General features: G+C 40.4%; 1 protein-coding gene across 4 annotated transcripts in view; it reads right to left on the bottom strand.

The window, feature by feature from the left end:
* The window catches only part of LOC127553824 (inter-alpha-trypsin inhibitor heavy chain H4-like), a 30,009-nt gene extending 10,119 nt beyond the window's left edge, over positions 1 to 19,890 (bottom strand). For all 4 annotated transcript variants that reach the window (XM_051984848.1, XM_051984855.1, XM_051984864.1 and 1 more), the window contains exons 1-14: positions 19,790 to 19,890; positions 18,631 to 18,791; positions 9,600 to 9,704; positions 9,243 to 9,405; positions 8,865 to 8,975; positions 8,149 to 8,277; positions 6,714 to 6,830; positions 6,255 to 6,423; positions 5,536 to 5,661; positions 4,958 to 5,139; positions 4,513 to 4,698; positions 1,484 to 1,623; positions 1,018 to 1,172; positions 748 to 798 (exon numbers count right to left, since the gene is read on the bottom strand). In XM_051984848.1, the coding sequence (XP_051840808.1) occupies positions 748 to 798; positions 1,018 to 1,172; positions 1,484 to 1,623; positions 4,513 to 4,698; positions 4,958 to 5,139; positions 5,536 to 5,661; positions 6,255 to 6,423; positions 6,714 to 6,830; positions 8,149 to 8,277; positions 8,865 to 8,975; positions 9,243 to 9,405; positions 9,600 to 9,704; positions 18,631 to 18,791; positions 19,790 to 19,870 (1,876 nt within the window). In that variant the 5' untranslated portion in view covers positions 19,871 to 19,890. The remainder of the gene's footprint in view (positions 1 to 747; positions 799 to 1,017; positions 1,173 to 1,483; positions 1,624 to 4,512; positions 4,699 to 4,957; positions 5,140 to 5,535; positions 5,662 to 6,254; positions 6,424 to 6,713; positions 6,831 to 8,148; positions 8,278 to 8,864; positions 8,976 to 9,242; positions 9,406 to 9,599; positions 9,705 to 18,630; positions 18,792 to 19,789) is intronic.
* Between the last annotated feature and the right edge of the window lie 858 nt (positions 19,891 to 20,748).

Below are 20,748 nucleotides of genomic sequence, written 5' to 3'. Positions count from 1 at the left end.
ACTTCTAGTATCACATTGGCCAAGTCCCTAACCCTCCTTTGCTTCAATTTTCTCATATGTAAAATGTGAGAAATGTCCCTCTCTTTCTCCCCCGGCCTCCTTTTCTTCAAGGAAAACAACATTTCTGAAGCAATGGAGAGGGCTTTTGTAGCATCATTCACATTTTCCTAATAGGATTCCTTCTTTCCTTCTCTCTGAGATTATCTCCAATTTATCCTGTATATATTTTGTTTGTAAACAGTCATTTACATGTTACCTTCCCAATTAGACTGTGAGCTCCTTGAGAACAGGGACCAAGGTTTTTTAAATTTGTTTGGGTTTTTGTATTCTTGTATCCCCAGTACTTGGCATCTGGCAAATAGTAGGAATTTAATAAGTGCTCATTTACTTGACTTAACAATGGCATGTACTGTATTCCCTATCACTGAAAATATTCAAATTAAGGCTGTATAATAATCTGCCCTTGATATTTTGTGCATTTGTGTTGGGGAGTGGGTGATAGGTGAACTAGATTACCCGTAAGATCTCTCCCACATTATGGTTCTATATATTTTGTGAGCTGGTTGGTTGGAGTCCTTTTGTGGCCAAAATCAGGGTAAGAACTGAATTTGAGGCCAGGGTCAGAGCTCACTCTGGTTTTGGTGTAAAAGTTGTCTGTGGACAGATTTAACATTAAATCACTAATTAGTTTTAGTCACACAGCCACATGTGTCTGCTAGGCTCTGCTTTAGGAAATCCAGCTCTTACCTCCTGTAGGAATTCTTGCCAATAGTGAAAATGAAGATGAATGATCATTATCTGAAAAAAAATAAAAGAAATTGGCCTTCAGATTCTCCTTTATTCTGCCCCAAAGCTCCTAATGTGATCAAGTACTCAGAAAAACAGAGCACTGGAATCCTCAGGGCAGGGCAGAAATGGGGGCAGGAAGGATACCTGGGCAAAGAAGGTGAAAGGACCTGGAAAAGCCCGATTCGGGGAATGCCCCTGATCTCCAGGAAACTCCCACCCACTGCTCACCTGCTTCCACTGGCTTTGAAAGCACCTGGGCTTTATCCTGATCCTCTGGTTTGGTGACCACCATAGATGTGAGTGGAGTGACAAAGTTGAATTTGAGAGACAGATTCAAAGCTCGGGCTTCCAGGTTCTTCTGCTCATCATCTGAGGCTGAAACACTACAAAGCAAGGCAATTAATGCTGGCCTCTTTCCCTCTTGCCAGTCATTCTTTCTGTTCCTTCTGGCCCCAAGGGGCTTATCACTCTAGCATCCACTGCTTTGGAAATTAGGCAGTGGGCTTCTTTCCCTCTTACAGGATATAACACCCACCCAGATTCACCCTCTGCCCCCCAGCCAGATTGAAAGATAGCCCAGAGGGGGAGCACCTCTCACTTAGGGGTGTCAGTGACCTAGATGAGGTGTAGAGAATCTCAATGCTTTCCCTAAGGTCACATGGATCTTAGGGTCCATGGACAAGGGGTCACTCACGCTTTCTCCAGTAGCTGCTGGATGGTCAGGTATGCCCACAGGCGCTCCATGAAGTTATGGAAAATGTACTTTGGGCTTTGGAAGACTTTCTCCTTGTCTGCAACATTTACTTCTGTTTGGAAGGTGAAGTTCTGGGTGTGCTGAATAGTGGGGAAATGGGAGGTGAAGCCAAAAATTGCCTGGGACTCTGCTCAGGTCTTCAAGACCCTTCTCCCTTCCCCCAAACTGGACAGAACAGCATCAAACTATGTCTGAACTATAACACCAGGCTACCTCTCAGATCTTTCCTGACTGGTTTGTAGGCTCAATTTTGCTATCTTGCGTCTTTTTAAAAAGTTATAAGATGTAAAATATGCTGCATATCTACCATCCACAGGGCTTAGATATGGAAATAGATCTTAGAGAATCATCCTTTATGCCAGTTTCCTTTAATTGTTCTGCCTCAGTTTCTCTGAATTGTCCTGCCCCAGTTTCCTTGAACTGTTCTGCCTCAGTTTCTCTAAATTGTTCTACTTCAGTTTATCTGAATTGTTCTGCCTCAGTTTCCTTGAATTGTTCTACATTAGAACTGATATAAATTAGGACAGAAATAACTAGCCCTGACCATTTGCATTCCATAAAGTCATAAATTGCAGGTAGGTTAAATTTAGAGATAGGTAAGCATATCTTTTATGTCAGACATCTTGGCTCCTAGGTCCTCCTAAGTTATCAAAATTTATGGTCCTTACCCCCAATCTGTCAGAATCGAATTTATGGTCCCCACTCATCAGTGTGCTACTCCTCCCCCCTGCCTTTGTCTCTCCTAGTCACTGGAGCCCTATAAAGAATCCCTGGAATTCTTCACTTCTTGCTGAGTGCTTTGAGACTCGAGTCCAATTCAGTCTGCTGGGGTCAACATGAATCCTGTTTTGGCCCCAGATAATTTCTCCATCTTAAACAAAATACTAAAACTCTCTAATCTCTATCTTGCTTCAGTTTCTCCGGCATTACAATGCCCTCATATTACAAATGAGAAAATTGAAAACTACCTGATTATAAGAAATGCCTAAGGTGAAATGGGTGATAAGGAACAGAGCTGGGATTTTATCCTTATTGTTAAACAAACTTAATATTTTCTCAGAACTCAAGTCTGTTTTAGGGCCAAGAAGAACCAACCTATTTCAGTCTCTATGACAGCCTTTCATTCAGCTGAAGAGAATTAAGTTTTCCCTACTCCAGATTAAACATATCCAGTTCTTTCAATCATTCCTCATTTGGTATCATTTAAGTCCTCTTTTCTTAGTGCTTCGGCACAACCAATCAATCAACCAGCATTTTATAAGCTCTTACTGTGTGTCAAATTCTGGGAATATGAAGACAAAAGCAAAATATCTCCTGCCCTCAAGGAGCTTACATTCTAGCAGGGGAAACTGTGCAATTCTAAAAATAGAGACACAACCAATTCAAACCTGATGTAAGGCAGCCTCAGGAGATTAGGCAGAAAGAGAAACTTACAGCTGATTTATCACATGAATTTCTATGTGTCCTTTGATTTATTTTTGTGTGCTTTTGCTGACCATGATCAATTTATTAGGAAGGCTAGCAGTAACCATTAAATTGGGTCAATGACCTCTCTCAATGTGTGTCTTATGATTTCAACAGTAACTAGGGAAGTTACCCCTTATCCACTCTGAAGTATTGCCTTCTTGCCAGCAATAATGGATAATGATTTTCCCACTGAAGGGTTCAGAATTTTTTGCTGTTCCAGAGCATCATTCTTCTCCCTTTCTTTTTTCCTTTTTCTTTTAACAAGGACCATTCAATCTTTCTATATTTTGCTTGATTTATCCCTCCTCTCCCCACTCACCTCAACCAAAATCTTCACTAATTAGAGCCCCAAATCACTGACTCTGGTGTGTTACAAGACCAAGCATGACTGTACACCATGGACAAGTGCTGGTTCACCAGAACCCACAAATTTAAAAATGAGTCCTTGAGTATTTTCCATTAAATTACATGTCTTCTTTCATTTTAATGATTCTATTGCATGGCTAGTCTAAACCTCTACTGATTCTTATCCAGAAGGAAAGAGATCTTGTCTTAAAGAGTCCTAATCTGATCCTATAGTATTTTTGTGATATAAAAAATTTGTACTCAGCATTGATTTAAGCACATCTCTGAGGTTTTCTATTGGCAAATCTCTGTACATGAAATCTTTCTTTTTAAAATAACTACTTCTCATATTAATGATCAGTTTCAAAATATTAGCCAATATTATACTTCACAAAATATTGGCTAAAGACTTCCTCCTGGTTTTATTTTGCAAATTACAACTTTACATTTCTTCAATTCTTCTTCAGGTTTTTAAAATAATCTTATAATGTCCTTATTCTTACACTTAGGATTTGCTGCTAACATCCTGCTGTATGTATTTATACTTATTAACTCAACAATACTCATTAAATTCATCAGGCACCATTTTTTCAATAAATGTGACAAAATTATATTTTACAAACCAATAATGTAAAATAAATTAAGCATGAATATAGAGTAATAAGCAATGACATAATAACATACAATTAATATGCATTAAATAAAAATGTAAAAAAGGCAAATTAAGATCGTTCATCAATAGCAACATGGTCAGGCATTTGCATTTATGATTTTCATTTATGCATTATGATATGCACTTATGCATAAAAATGCATTTATTATTTACATTGAGTTTGTAATGAGAATGATAATATCTTTCAGGAAAAAAATAAATGTGAAAACCTAAAAGGAATTCCCTCGTGTAACAGTTGTCATTTTTTTTTCCTATTCAAATTACTTTGTTTTTCTTAGATGTGTCTATGTTTATGACCCCTCAAGAGAATGAAAGCTCCTTTAGGGCAGGAAGTGATTCATTTTGCCTTATATCCTCAGCACCTTGGATAGTGCCCAGACCATAGTTGACATCCAATAAGTGCTTGTTCAATTAAACAAAATATTTCCCAGGACAAATTATTGCTTCATTTAACTAAAACCAAGGATTTCTGGGCATCACTCACCGACTGGGCTTCGACTTGGGCTGAGAGTGAATCTTGGACCTCGGGCTGGAGCTTCCCAGCCACCACTATCTCAGAACCTTTGAAGAAAACCCTAAAGTTGTCCTGGGTGAGCAACTCTACAGAATTTTGTGGGTACTGAAACTTCACTGTGGTCAGCAATGGGTTGGCCACCTCATGGTAAAAGTCCTTTGGGAAGGAGAAAAGAAGTTAGAGCAGACTGAGGCACAGTGGGGAGGGCAGCTTCTTGGGGTCTGTAGGAATGATCTAGTCCAATTAACTCTCTCATTGAACATAAAGGGAAAGTTAAGTCTCCAGAGGGGGCTCTTCTTTTCCCCCTATAATTCCTCCATTCCCCAGACCTGACATAGTATACCACATATAAAAGGTATTCATGATCTCCCCTGGGATGTCTCCCCATGGGATCCCAAAGGGCAGGTACTGGTACCTGGAGCTGCAGGTCAGCATCCGAGTCTTCATAGATGCGCCGGGCCACCCCGCCATTTTCCAGGGCCAGCTTTTCCAGGAAAGCATAGTTGACATCAAAGCCAAAGCCCAGACAGTAAAGGTAGTAGCGGCCCCCAATAGCTGCCTTCACATTTTCTTGAATCTTCTGCAGATCTGTCTCCCCTGTAACAGAGGCCAATGGATGGAAAGGCAAGGAAGCAAAATATTGGTTAGGTATTCCACAAATGAGTATTGTCAGAATCATAGAATGTCAGAGCTGGGAAGGACCTCTGAGACCACGGAATAAAAAACTAGATAGAGTTGGAAGGGACTTCAGATGAGGAAACTGAAGCCCATGGAGGTCAAATTACTTGTCATGGGCCAGCCACACAAGTAGCAAGTATCTGAGGCATCTCCTTCATACTATCTCCCTCCCCCCAAAACACACTGAGGGAGATCAACTTCCTCAGAGTAAAGATGGCAAAACTGATGTCCTGATGTATTCAAGGTCACCCAGAGAATTAGAGGAGCAGCTGGGAGTGGACCATGCAGAAAGAGTCCTCCCTAGCCCTACCTCACCTTCAGTGGGATCTCCATCTGTGAGCAGGATGACCATAGACACGCTCCCTGCCGGCAGCTGTTCCTTCCTGTTGCTCTCATCCAGCATGTTCACAGCCATAAGGACGGCATCATTGATGTTGGTTGCTGGGGAGAAAAATCTGCTCACACCGGCCTTAGCTTTGGTACCAACTGAGGCAGGTGGGAGGCCTGGGAGGAAGATGTGGATGGAGACTTGTCCAGGGGTAGAGTGAGAAATCAAGTTAGGTTAGGGAGCAAAACAGAAAGGGAAGGAGACTAGAAGTGAGGTCAGAAAGGAAGCTGGGGCAAGAGGCCGGGTCAAGTTGGCAAAGTGTACCTTGAACATTTTAAGTGTTATCAAGCAAGGGCCTGAATTAATGAACAGGAAATTTGAAATTCACACTTGGATTCTAAGCAGATAGACCAGTCTATGACAATTTAAGGTCCTGATTACCAAGTGTGTGAGTATTGGGAGTGGAGGATAAATTATTGATTGATTAAATGTCCTTTTAATAAAGTTGGGTTATGGGGTTAAAGAGAAGTTAGGAATGGCATCAGGGAGATGCCAGAACTCTTTTCACTAACTTTCCAACAGGTCCTCTTTGATTTGTTTAGTTTTCTTATCAGATCATATTAGATTTCCCAGAAACTCTCAGGTAGGTGGCTAGGCTAGGATCAACCACATATGCCCACTCCCTAAAGCCTGGCCCCTCACTCACCACCCATGGCTAAGATATGGGAGGCAAATTTCTTGGCTTCTTCCACATTCTCAGGTAAAGCTTGAAGCAGTGTTGGTTTCCACTGGGTCACAAATCCATCAAAGATAACCAAGTTGAATTGGTCCTCTGGCTTGAGATCACCCAGAATCTTCACCAGGGCTTCACGAGTCTAAGAGAGCAAGAGAGGAAGGGGAGGAGAAGCTCAGGGAGCAAAGAAAGGGCATGGTGGATGATCAGGGGTAGCCAGGTCAGATGTAGGCAAAAGCCTCAGGAAATTCAGAATTGATCCCAGAAAATGTGGATCTGTTGCCATATGGGCCATTTCCTGACTGAAGTTAGCAATGTGGAACCAATCCTGAACCTGAGGAGGGCCCTGAGCTGAAAGAGAAGGTGCACCAGAGACAACAAAGTGGCTTGTGGTGCACCTGAGTCCCTTTTTCTGTGGAATAGCCAGCTTACCTGCTTCATCTTCTTGCCAGACATGGACCCACTCTTGTCGATAACAAAGACTACATTCTTAGGCAGTGTAGACAGCTCTGCTGGAGCAAAGTGATGCACGAAGTATCCGTTCTCAATCTGCATTATGGGGACAGCCATGGGTCAGAGCTACACCTCCCATATGCTTATATACCTTTTATCCTTGCTAATAACCATATGAGAATCAGCCCCCCTTTCTCTCTGTGTTTGTATCTCTGTCTCTGTGTCTGCCTGTCTCTCTGTCTCTCTCCCTCTTATTTCCTTTGATTCTCTGTCTCTGTCTGCCGGTCTCTGTCTCTCTCTTTGTCTTTTTTGTGTTTCTCTCTTTGTTTGTCCGTTTCTCTTCCTTCTCTCTCTCTGTCTCCCAACATTTAACTTGAATGTTGCTCAATTAATTAATCTTGATCCTGAAAAAAAACATAGGAAAATGCTTCTCCCTCTCTTATTTGCAAAGGGGGGGGGGTTGAAAATACTGTATATGATGTTGGACTTGGTTGATACGTTAATTGGTTTTAATGAACTTTTTTCTTTTTTTGTTTTTCTTTTTTTCTTTATTAAAGCTTTTTATTTCTCAAAATATATGCATGGATAATTCTTCAACATTAACCCTTGCAGAGCTTCATATTCCAATTTTCCCCCCTTCTCCCAATCCCTCCCCCAGAGTAATCCAATATATGTTAATATATTATATCATATATTATGCAATATATGATAATAGCCCAATATATGTTAAATATGATAGAAATATATAATGAGCTTTTTTCTTTTTGTTGTAAGGGGTGACTATGTAGGAGAGAAATAGAATGTATATATTTGAAACTGATAGTGAAGTAAAAACAAAATACATCAGCAGATTTAAAAAAAATAAATACATGTATTTATGTATATATGTATCCATATTTGTATATCTTATCCCTCTTAGAGGGCAAGCCCCTGGTTTGCATATCCATGTGTCTTCCTTACAATGTTACTGAGCACAGAACTAGAAACACAAAAGGGATAAGCAACATTTGCTGATTGATCCCCTCAAAGTCTCCAGTGATGCTAAAAATCAAAGATTACAGGGGCCAGAAACAAACATACAGCAAGTGCCTATTGTACTGTTCTATGTACTTTACAAATACTATCTAATTTGGACTTCACAACTACACTGGGAGTCATATTATTAATATCCCTTGTTTTATAGTTAAGGAAACTGAGGCAGAGAAAAGGTTAAATGATTTGCTCAGGATCTAGTACACATCTCAAACTGCATTTGAACACAATTTTTCTTAATTCGAGACCCAGAATTCTATCTGCTCTATGTACCTGCTTTCTTTCCTGGATGGGTATCCCATGGGATAGAGAAGCATTGCCCCCTCCTCACAAGATTCTCAGAACCCCAATAGTCTCATTGCCAAGTGCCCCCATCATTCACCTGGATGTCCCCTGCAGCACTGGTTCGGTCCACATCATAACGCACAATGAAGTTACCATCCAGAATCGTGTCCGGCTTCCCGGGCTCCTTCTGCTGCTGGGCCAGAGTTGGCTTGAACACTATGTGAGCCTGCAGGAGGAGAAGTTAGCTGAGAAACCAGAAGGATTTATAACCCTTCCCAGTAACCCAACAGCTGGAGAAGCTGAGGGAGAGAATGAGCTAGAATAGATGGTGGGTAAGCTTTTCCACTTGGATTTCTCCTTCCTTTCCTGGAACTGTCCTTAGCCAAGAGCACTGGAAAAGCGGAACTGCCTCTGCTCTCTAAGAGATCCTTCCCTGGGGCTTGACAACCTGAGAGTCCCAGTTCCTTGTTTCATCCCTTTCCCTAGTTTCTCCTGTCCCTGTTATAATTTGTGGCCATTCCATTTGAGATTCTTCCCCCATCCCCACCATAGGGCTGAGCCCAGAGAAAAAGCACTGGAATTAGGGAATTGGAAAACTAGACTCTAGGAAAGTCATCTATCCCCCTGACCACAGTTTCCCTATCTGGATCATAAAGGGTTGGACTAACTGGACTTTAAGTTTACTTCACTTCTGACATTCTATGAATCTGGGAGAGCCCAAGCCTCTGGAAACCAGATGTGGTGAGGGCTGGGCTGCATGGGATAGGGCCCAGACTCTGTTCCACTATGTTTCTCCAGGTCTCAGCATCTGACCTTGGTCTCATTCTGTGTTGTGGTGAGGGCGTCTGCCAAGTTCTTGGTCATAAACGTGCTCTCAGTCTCCAGAGAGGTGATTCCCTGAGGCTCAAAGATGTGGATATCTATCTGTGAGGGAAGGGGTAGAAGGCATGAGAAGAAGGGAGGGAGGAAAGGGAAGGAAGAGGAAGAAGATGGAAGAGGAGGGAAGAGGGAGGGAAGGAGCTCTGCTCAGGGAACTCCTGATCTGAGTAGGAAGAGCCTCTGGCCCCAGGGAGCCCCTGCTGTGAGGTGGGGATAAGGAGAAATAGACTTCTGTCTGTTAGGGGGGAGGGGGTAGAATGAGTGCATCAGGGCAGACTTCCCAGAGGAGGAGTCCGGTTTGAGCCCCATTACCTGCAGGTGTTTGACCAGCTGTTGGGGCCGGACCTTCAGAATCAGCTCATATTTCCCGAGCTGCCTCTTCAACAGCTCCTCGTAGACCAGCTCAAATGTGATCTTGGCACTTGGGGCCACATTGACAGACACCTGGAACTGCTCCAGATTCCTCCCCGAGGCCCTGGGTGGGAGGTGGGCTCCTCAGTGTCACTGAGAGTGGCCAGGGGGAGTAGGGGGGGCTTGGGCAGAGCTTGACCAGGTAGAGGTTGTCAGAATGGCCAAAGCCACAGTGTAAACAGGTCGGGGAGGAGACACTCTCGGGCAGGGGGTTGGCTTGTGGGACTCTGATGTCCACCCCTTGTCCCAGACACTTACCTGATGATCCCAGCACTCTGCCCCTTGGCCACAGCCGTACTGTACCTCTCCTGGGCAGCTGCCTTCTCCTTGATCTCTCCTGGGTACGTTACCCCATCAATGATCCTGAGGGGGCAGAGAAAAGGGAAACAGAAGCCTCAGAGAAGGAGCAAGGCCGGGGGTCCCGGGATGCAGAGGGAAGAAGGCTGGCAGAAGAGGAGGGAGAAGATTGGATTCTGATCTGTCATATGACTTGATGTACATGATACAACCTAACTGTTCTGGATTGTCCTTCCTTGCTCTGAATAGTTCCTCTACAAATCCTCTATCATTTAAACCCCTCCACAATCTGGCTGCTGGCTCATTACACGTGACTCTTTCACAAACTACTTTATGACCGAACTGTCCCCTGTACACAATATTCATGTCCCATTTCTAAACTTTCCAGGCTGTGCCCATGCCTGAAGTGCACCCCTTTGGTCTGCTCCATAGAATTCTGGAATAAAAGCTCGGATCCAGTACCACCTCTTACTTCTCTGAACCTCTTAGACACCAATACCTGTCCTATCTCCTCAAAATTATTTTATATTTACCTTGTAAATGCCTTACATTTTCTTATAAGTGAATATGTTGTTTTCTTGCACAGAATGCAAGTGCTTGTTTTTGTATCCCAGTTGTCTTGGACAATGTGAATCAAATGTTTATTAATTGAGCATCTTACCTGCTCCCCCTACTTCTCCCTATTTCAACGCATTCCAACCCATCCTATTGGGTTTGATGAGTAATTTTTTCTAAGGTTTCCTTTGGCTCAAAAATCTTCTGTGACTTGAATTACCCATTTGTAATTGTGAAATGTCATGTGCTTTGAATGAATTCTCCTAACTTCCATTTCTGCCCATGGAAGTATTTCCTCCATTAAGCCTTTGATTATTTCCATCTCCCAACCCCAATCTATAGATGTTCTCTGCTGTCTCTTATCTGTCATGACTCTCTCTGTTTATCTCTTTTTCTTAGCTCCATCTCTCTTAAGTTAGAGTTATTCAATTACTTTTAGATGATCAATTTCTTTCAGGCAGGTTCTCCACCCTATTCTCCTCAGTATCCCAGGACAGAGATCAGAACTTTGCACATCATGGTCTAGCTTCTTAATAAATGTTGATACAATTGATTTGACTAGAAGTCCTATCTCTCCCACAAGACCATGAACTCTGAGAGGAGAGGAAAGTAATAGAACTAACCAACCCATATGAATGTTTTCCTGTCCCCTCTATTTTCCTAGGCCGGACTTCAAGAACTTCCTAGGGCAAATTCAATTCAATTCAACTCGACAAGCATTTATTGAACATCTGTTTTGTTTAAGGCACTGTGCCAGTTGTTTGGGATTGAACAACAAAAGGGAAACAGTTACTGTCCTTAAGGAATTTACTGTCCACTAGAGGGTAACCACAGGCACACATATATTATTAAATACATACAAAACAATTTTTGAGTATGTGATGGAAGGGTGGGGATAGTTCTAATGAATGGGAGAAACAAGAAAAGCTTCCCATAGGAAATTTGGAAGGGAGGTAGGGATCCCAAGAAGTATGAATGACAAAGTGGGAGAGCATCCCAGGGATAGGGGACAGTCTCAGAAAGGGCACAAAAGCATCAGATGGAATGGTCCATACAGAGATGATAAAATTTTCTCCTTTGGCTGGAAATTAGAGAGTTCAAAGAAAAGTAATATGAACTAAGTCTAGAAATACAGGTTGACACAAGATTAGGAAGGACTTTAAAAGCCTCACACTGTGCCCATCTTTCTATAACCCCTCCAAAATTGACTATTCCCTGTTAGAATCCTAGTGTTAACTCAATGGAATTGATACAATGCTTATTGATTCACACATTAGAGCAAATCCTTACAAGGTGTTAAGTCACTAGTTTTAATAGAAACAATGCTCAAGTTTACACCTTTAAGAGTTCACACATTAGCTCACACATTGGAGTTCACAAGTTTGGGAGATTCACAAGTCAAAAACCCACAATCCCACTCTCTCTCAGAGTAGGAGTCAACCTTTGGGTTCACACCTTTAAGAGATCATATATAAGAAGCTCTTAGAGCTTCAGTCAGTCAGTCTGTTCGGAAGATTGCCAGGAGTCAGGAAAGCTAACCGAGCCCAAGGAAAGAGACAAGACTTGGAAGGAGAAAATAAACGTTTGGATTTTATCAGCTGGCTGCATTTGAAGTGATTATTAGTCTGAACCGAAACGAAGGCTGCCTCCAGAAACCTCCCCAAGAAACTTGCACCCAGAGAACCATCATATATTACATAAAAGAAGAGAACACCACAATTCCCATCTTTTTTTCATTTTTGCCCAATTTACTGGGTGTGCAGTAAGAGAGTTGTCCTGATTTATATTTCTCTTACAACAATCTTTCAGATGGTTGTTAATAGTTTACAATTATCTATTGGGGATGACTTTTGGTTTTTATCATTGTGTTTGGTTCCTATATATATTGGACATTAGACTCTCATCAGAGATAGAAGATGCAAAGATCTCCCCCCCTCAATAATTTCCCTCATCCTATATATATTTTTCCTGAAAATGCTTTTTAATTTCATGAAGTCAAAATTATTTGTTTTATATTTTGTGACTGTTTGTATCTCTTAACTAGTTAAGAATTTTCCTGTTAGCCTAAGTTGTGAAAGTATCTAATATTGTTCTCTTCTAATCTAATTCTAATTTTTAAAATGATCTGACCTTAAATATTCAAGTCAATTATACATTCTGAGTTGTGAGATAGGGATCTAAGTCTAATTTCTGCTCATCTTCCCAGTTTCCCCAGCAATTCTTGTTAAATAGGTAAATGTACTAATATGTTAAATGGAATTGTGGATTCATCCTATGCTTCTGGAAAGCAATTCAAATTATGATTTAAAAAGTAACTAGAATGTCCATATTTTTTGACTTAGAAATTCCACTGCTAGACATACATACTAGAGAAATCAAATACAAAAAGAAAAATTTTATATACACCAAACTATTTATAGGAACCCTTTTCATAGCAAAGAACTGGAAATGAAATTGATAGCCATCAATCAGGGCATTATGAAAATAATGAACTATCACAGTGCCATTAAAAAAAAAGATGGATAAGAAAAACACAGAAAAGAATGGGAAAATTCACATGAACTGATAAAAAGCAACGTAAGCAGAACCTAGAAAGTAACATCCACAAGGAGCACAGTAATATAAATGGGAAGAACAACAAAACAAATGAAATTTAAGGTAGTAAAATTATAATAACCAAGCTTGGTCCCAAAGAAGAGAATGTATGTTCCATTCCTTTTCTGCAGAGGTAGGGAAGTAAGTGTATAGAGCTCCACATATAATGTTGGACTTGATTTAGATGTTGTTTAGTTTTGCTCAATTTTTTTTCTTCTCTTTTTAAAATTCTTTATTATGAAAGATGTTTTTCTGGGAGAGAAAAGTGGAGAAACATATTAGGAAATGTCCTAATCACAGCACCATGCTGGGTACCATCTCCTCACCTTGTAAGCTTCTTATTATGTATTATCTTTAGCTATTAGATCATGAGCTCTTTGAGGGTAGGGAATGTCTTAGGCTTTTCTTTATTCCCCCCAGTACTTAGTACAGTGCCTCAAGCACAGTAAACAATGTATATTGACTCTGACTTTCTCTAAAATATAGGTAATATCAAAAGAAAAACTATTAATAAAAAAGTTAAATACTAAACAGGGGAGCTTGTGTTTTACCTAGTGGTAAAAGAATACTTCTGAAGTTCCTTGAGCAAGGAAGTGACATTGTCAAACCTGTACTTCAAGGATATCAATTATATATCTCTGTGAAGGAAAGATTGAAGCTAGAGAGACCAAAAGCAAGGACATCAAAGGGAAATACTACTACAGTAATTCAGGTAAGAGATGATGGGAGCATGGATGGGAATGATTGCAACATGATTAGAAAGAAGGGCACAGATGTGAGAGATGCCATGGGGGTAGAATCCACAAGACTTGGTGCATATGGAAGTAGGGGAGAAAATGAAGAGTAGAAAATGACTGCAAATTGGGAATATGGGTTAATAGAAAGATAGTGGTATTCTAAAGAGACATAAGTCAGGAGACAAGCTGTAGCGAAAGGGAGGAATATAATGCAATATATAGAATGCTAAACTTGGAGTCAGGAAGACCTGAGTTAAAACCCAATCTCAGATAATTTATTAGCTAAGTGAGGCAAGTCACTTGATCTCTCTCAGTCTGTTTCCTCACCTGTAAAATGGGGATGATAGTAATAGCATCTAACTCACAGGGTTGTTCCTAAGATCAAATAAGTTAATATAAGTAATGCACTTTGAAACTTTAAAGTACTGTATACATGTTAGTTATTATTATAAATAATAATATGTCCTGCTTTGTAAATACTGAGTTTTGGATGCTTACGGGACATTCAGTTGGAGATGTCTAGAAAGAGGTTTGTAATGGGAAATTAGAGTCCAAGAGAGATAAGGGATGGAGATATAGATATTAGTACTTCTAGAGAGAAGCCTATGGGACCTGAATGATGAGATTTGGTGCCGGGAAAACAAAAGAGAATTGTTTTAAGCTAGGGGAAGAGAGAACTAAACACTGGACATCAAGAAAATTTCCTGTAGGAGGTGCCACAGGAGTCTAAGAAATGCCAAGGCAAACCCAATAGATTCAGGATATAAAGTGCCATCCACATTCAGAAAAAGAACTATGGAGATTGACTGTAAATCAATACATGCTATATTCACTTCTTTTTTCTGTTTTTTTCTCTTCCATGGTTTTTCTCTTTTGTTCTTATTTTTCTCTCCCAACATGATTCATAAAGCAATGTGTGTTAAAATAAATAAGTAAATAATACAATAAAAAGAGTTTGAGACAAAAATGAGGAGGCAGTGCTATAACTGCCATTCTACTGCACCACCTAATAGGAGCCTCCTCCTAAATTTGTCATTAATTCACTGTGTGATTTTTCTATAAGTTTTTAGCTTTTTCTTCACTTTAATTTTCCCAACTGCAAAGAAAAGTATTGAGCTAGAGCCATTAAGGTTTGCTACAAATGTGATATTCTGATTCTAGAGCCTCGATAGCTACTTCAGGGGTGCTGATCAAGGCTCCAGAAAAATCCAGACACCTTCCAGGTATACCTCTGCTGTAGGATGTTGAAATTAAGACAAATATTCCCCAGTTCTGTCTCAGGGATCATAAGGTCCTAAGGCCAGAGAGGCTATGAGTCCCTAGCTCACCCAGCAAGTTAAGCCATATGATCACCCCTCAAGCTCAGGAGATCCAGCGAGGAGGGCAAAACTCCAGTCTGCTCTGATCAAGCTGCTGGGGCCAATGTGGCCCTGCCCTGGGATAAGTGTCTCTGTTGGGTCAAAACTAGGATAGAGGTTTGTTTGGTCTCATTTCCTAATAATAAACAGATGAAACTGCTGCCCACTCTAGAGAGGCTGAGGTGTTCTGGGGACAATAGAACACAGATCTAACATAATTCTGCACCCCTTCCCTTCCAGCTTAGGCATAAAATCAGAATCCCTCATCCTAGGGGAAATATCCATAAATCACAGGATCTAACCTCCTGTCTCTGGACTTTCCTCATTCACTTCATCCTGTCTAGACCCGATTCTTTCTGGAGACTGAGCTGCTTTAATAGACCCCTAACAAAACTACTTCATCTTTGCTTCCCTTCATCTCCTACCCAGGCCCTCTCCCCTCCCCCCATTTCCTACTATGACCCGGGGAAGGCCAAAGAAGGAGTTCACTGCCCCACTACAAACATTACAAAATCTGTCTGGAAATCAGCCCAAGGAGAGGAGAGGTAAAGAGGAGGAGGGAATGGAGGATGAAAAAATGGAGGGGAAGAAGGCAAGAGCTTGTGTTCTAAATCAGAAAAGACATGATCTTCTGCTTTTCTCACTGTCCACCTTCCACTCTCCTCCCCTCAGGACCTCTCAGAAGAAGGGATGATAAGGGGGAGCCATAAAGAATGTAATAAGAGAGTGCTGGAGAGAACAGGACACAGTGGAAATCACAGAATCTCAAGGTCACAGCAAGCTTCGTGGTTGCAGATCACTCAAGAACTGCAGCTTCCCTCCAACCCATACACCAGCTCCTTTGACTCTGTCTCTCCCTTGACTATTGTCTCTGAAAGACACCATGCTTGAATCATTTTCCTCCTACCTCCTCTTCTCTGACTCTTTCAATGACTCCCTTCTTACTCCCTCAATGAGCTTGCTCCCTAAGGATCTGTCTCTGTTTTCTTTTCTTTTCTTTCTCTCTCAACTTTCTCACTCATTTTCCCATCTGCAAAGAACATCCATGTGCTGATGACACCCAGGTAATATGTCTCTAGCCCACACTTCTCTTCTGAACTCCAACTAATTCAGAATATCTCTACCTGGATGAGTTGTCTGTGTCTTGAGCTCAATACATACAATACTGTAATTATTATCTTTCCCCCTACATTTGTTCTTTGTAACTTCAGTTTTTCTCTGGGTGTACTGTCTTCCATTTGGTCATTTTTGAAATCTTCCTTCTGCCTCAGTCAATCATCAGGTCTTATTCATTCTACCTTAGAAATTACAAAAATAGCAAATTGCTCAGTCTGTTAAAATTAGAAAAACATAAACCATAGGCTCTATCTGACCAAATAGTGTATAGTAGTATACTTTAAAACTTATATTCCTCTGTTTCTCTCTTTGTCCTAGCCATCCTCTAGATTTCTATTCAAATGCTCACGAATTTCTGTTTCATAAAGGATATGATTCCAATGAACTGAGTGTATGTCCATCAGTTGCCGAATGGCTGAATAAGTTATGGTATATAAATGTTATGGAATATTATTGTTCTATAAGAAATGATCAGCAGGATGATTTTAGAAAGACCTGGAGAGTGTTACATGAACTAATGCTGAGTGAAATGAGCAGAATGAGGATTTCATTGTACATGGCAATGGCAAGATTATATGATGATCAATTCTGATGGATATGGCTCTTCTCAACAATGAGACAATTCAGGCCACTTCCAACAATCTTGTGATGATGAGGACCATCTACACCCAGAGAGAAGACTGTGGGAACTGAGTGTGGATCACAACATAGTATTTTCACTTCTTTTGTTTGCTTGAATTTTCTTTTCTTTCTCATTTTTTTCCTCATTTGATTTGATTTTTCTTGTGCAGCAAGATAATTGTATAAGTACATATGCTTATATTGGATTTATATATATTTTACCATGTTTAACATATACTGGATTACTTGCCATCTAGAAGAGGGGGTAAGGGGAAGGAGGGAAATTTGGAACACAAGGTTTTGCAAGAATCAATGGTGAAAAATTATTCTTGCATATGTTTTGAAAATAAAAAGCTTCAATTAAAAAAAGGATATGATTCCAATGAGTTTATATTTTCTTCACTGTGTTAAAACCTTAAGTTGACTATTTATTATCCATACTGTATTCATTTGAAAAAGCTGATTCCTTGAGAACCCCTACTCAAATCAGTATTGGTTCATTATGATTTTATAAGGGGTAATGATGTTAGTAATTCTTCATTCAGTAATATATATCTAGTCAACAGTAAGTATAAGAATAAGCAATGTATTAATTCATGTCCCATATAATTTATATAGGAATATAGATTTTTGATAAGATTTTGTAATAGACCTCATTTTAATATAATGGATATTAATTATTTACCAGCTATGGAGCTTACTTGTACAATTGCAAGAATGCAAGAATGTTGACATGAAATATCTCTATCTTCTTTTATTCCAATTCAGGGATTCAATCAAGCATAAATTGGGGCTTGATGGAAAGTCTCCAAGTTTCCCCCCCAAATGTTCTTTGGATATATGCCATTTCCACTTGCCCAATCTAAGGGGAAACATCCATCTTGTGATCACCTAGTCAATGGAAATATTTCCTGTTTTGCCCAGATCATAAACTTGTAACCCTGCTTTCTTATTTTACACTGCATTGTATGGCAACCAATGGAATTGTTCTGTATTTGGCATAGGCATTCTTGAATATCTAGATATTTAACCTTATAAAAGTACAACCTTGAAAAGGTCCACAGTCTGTTATTTGGGAGAAGAAAGACAGATCCCTCTAATAAGCTGTTTTTGGCCCAGACCCTTGCCTCAATTTCTCTTTTGGTTATTTGAGGTGATACTGAACTTATTATCTTTCCCCCTACATTTGTTCTTTCTAACTTTTTAAAATTTTTAACTAATTTTAAAAAAATTTCCTTCCACCCCATCCATTATATACACTCAATTATCAAGTTTAATTAATTCTTATAATTTGAAATTATAAAAGCGATGAATGCTTCATTTTATTAAAATTAGGAAAATATCATCCATAGGCCCTCTCTGATCAAATCATATAATAGTATACTTTAAAACTAATATCTCCCCCTGTTTGTCATTTTGCCTTGCTGAAATGTTCATCATATAGATTGTGAGTCATATGTTTATGAATTTCCATTTAATTGAGTATGTGATTTCAATGAAATTACATTTTCCTCTTTGTGTTAAAACCTCAAGTTGACTTTATTTATCCATACATACTCACTGACATATAGACACTGAGGTCACAAATAATTCCTCTTAGGAGAGACGGGAAGTACAGGAAGTTGGTGGATGGGTGAAATATGCCACAGAGAGGGAGGAGGAGGTGGTGAGGGGAAAGTCCAGACTCACCATCTCTGTGGGAAAGTTGGTGATAAAAGTCTAGCTTGGGAAATTTCAGGGAGGTAGTGTCTCAGCCTTCTCCCTAATTGGCTACACTCATGATTCTCATCCTATCAAATTTATGAATCATATATTTACTTCCTTGCACTGAGATACCCTTTCCATTCTGCTTACTATTCTGCATATATACATCAGCCACAAGTCCTACTTCTTAGATTTTTCACAAGGGAGGGAGGAAGCAGTGAAAGTTGAGATTTGAAGGAAAAAGCATCATGGAGGAGAGAAAAATTGGAGGGGGAAGGGAGTAGGTCATCCAAAATCAGTACTTACATGGAGAAGTTGGTAATGAAGGCTGATTTGGGCAGTTCCACCTGGAAGACAGCTTCCCGGGCCTCTTCTGCCTTATTAACCACACGACTGGTGATGACGGTGTGGGCAAAGCGAGAAGTGACCTTGGAGTCCAAGGTGAGACTGTAGATGTCAATATCATTCTAGGGTGGAATTGAGAGGATGAAGAGATCACCAAGGGGAGAAGATGTAACCCTGTCTCCCTTGGACAGCCCGGAGTATCTGCCTCCTTGACAATTTTATCCCACTTCCCTGAACTCCGAAGGCAGAACAATTCACAAATGTCATTAGTCATTGCATGGAAGAAGTGACAAAATTAAAATTTCTCAGTGTGATCCCAATATGAGAAAGAGGAATAATATTATTTAATTCATAGGGGGTGGTCAGAAGTATATTCCCATATAAGAAGAATGAGATGAGTTGGCAATCATCAAAGTCTTAGGTCTTGATTCTTCTTCTGCTCAAGTTTCTGGGTGACTAAGCAAGTGATTTCTAACTCTTTTATTCTTAAAAACTGAGACAAGGAAGATTTGGTCCTGAGATTCTAGGAACTTTCTTCTGATCGATTTTCTCCATAGGGAAACCAGGGAAAGTCCAAGTCCCCAGAGCTCTAGCCAGGACTTCTAAGTCATCCTCTCTCTTTTTGGGGTCCTTGCCAGTATTGTAGGGGGCCTGTAAATTCCCTGCCTCACTCTCAGTAAGAACAAACTCAATCAAAAATTTCTACATTCCTAATGCAACAGATGCCAAATGATTATAATGACAATGTAACAGTTAACTTGGCAAAACACTTCATAAATATCTTATCTAATCCTCACAGCCAAGCCAGAAAGTAGGTGCTATCATTAGCCCCATTTTATAGATGCCCAAATACCCATTACTCACATGCCACATTCAATTATGTTCATTTTATAGACATAGGGTCATCACGGGAACCTACGGAAACTTAAAGGTCACCTAATCCAAGCACCTCATTTTTCAGATGAAGAAACTAAGAGGACTTGTCCAAATTTATACTGTATTAGACCTATCAAGCTCATATCCTCCAAACTCAAATCCATTGTACTTCCAGATGCCTCCAGATGCCCTCAAAATCCATTCTCTCCTACATATTCACACTTAATCACAGACACCCAAGTACCTGCTGAGCAGCCAAAGGACCAAAGGAAGCCAACAGAAAGATGAGGACAGACAAGGGCAGGATGTGAGCTGGGGCCCCCATTCTTGTTGGACAGAGGCAAGGGCACAGGAAGGGCCAGGATTTAGAGGCTTCAGTGAATCAATAACCACCCCCAGGAGTGATTACGGGAAGTTGGGAAGGGGGAGGGGTTTTAACAAGCTAAATGCAGGGCTCCAGGATAGCACTCTCCCACCAGGCTTTTGAACTGATGGAAAACACCCTCTCAGACAGGAAGCCTCACCCAGTTTCTTCCTCTGTCCCTTTGGACTGCAGGCTGCACCACCCACAGACTAACCCTCCCTTCTTGCTATTGGACCTAGGACATTGCTTCCTTTCCCATACTTCAGGACTAGGATACTCCAAGTGCTGAAGATGGAGGGGAGATGGAGTCAAGGATGGAGAAATAACAAGCTTGAGTAGAATCAAGAAAATTGAGTTCAAGCTAACACAATTCAATGAAACTTTATTTGGTATCCAACTGATGGCCAGAACTGTAAGGCCCTGAGAGAGATTTAAAAAAAAAATTGATAAAGACAAGGTTTCCCTTTCATAGATTAGTACAAAAAAAAAAAAAGAAGCCAACATAAATGACTTGAATACACAAGCCCCAAGTATGCTCATGAAGCCCCCCTCTTCCCTTTACTAGCCTCTGAGCAAAGTGTGAAATCCAAGGGGGTGAGGGGGGGACAGATCAATTATGTCATATTTTGTTTCAACACAACTGTCATTTCCCAATCACCAGCTTGATCCACCCACATCCCCAGCAGTTTGTCTTAAAAAAACAAAACCAGTTAAGCAAAACCATCTAATTTAGCAATTGTGACTGATAACACATGTAACTTTGAGCTCTTAGAAATTTATCACTTCATAACAGAGGAAGGGAATTTTTACCTCATATGCCTAACTTGCCCATTATATTT

Source organism: Antechinus flavipes, chromosome 1 (genome assembly GCF_016432865.1).
Source record: "Antechinus flavipes isolate AdamAnt ecotype Samford, QLD, Australia chromosome 1, AdamAnt_v2, whole genome shotgun sequence".
In the NCBI taxonomy this organism is placed as follows: domain Eukaryota; kingdom Metazoa; phylum Chordata; class Mammalia; order Dasyuromorphia; family Dasyuridae; genus Antechinus; species Antechinus flavipes.
The sequence above is the reverse complement of the archived record's forward strand: the minus strand, read 5'-3'. Positions and strand labels throughout refer to the sequence as shown.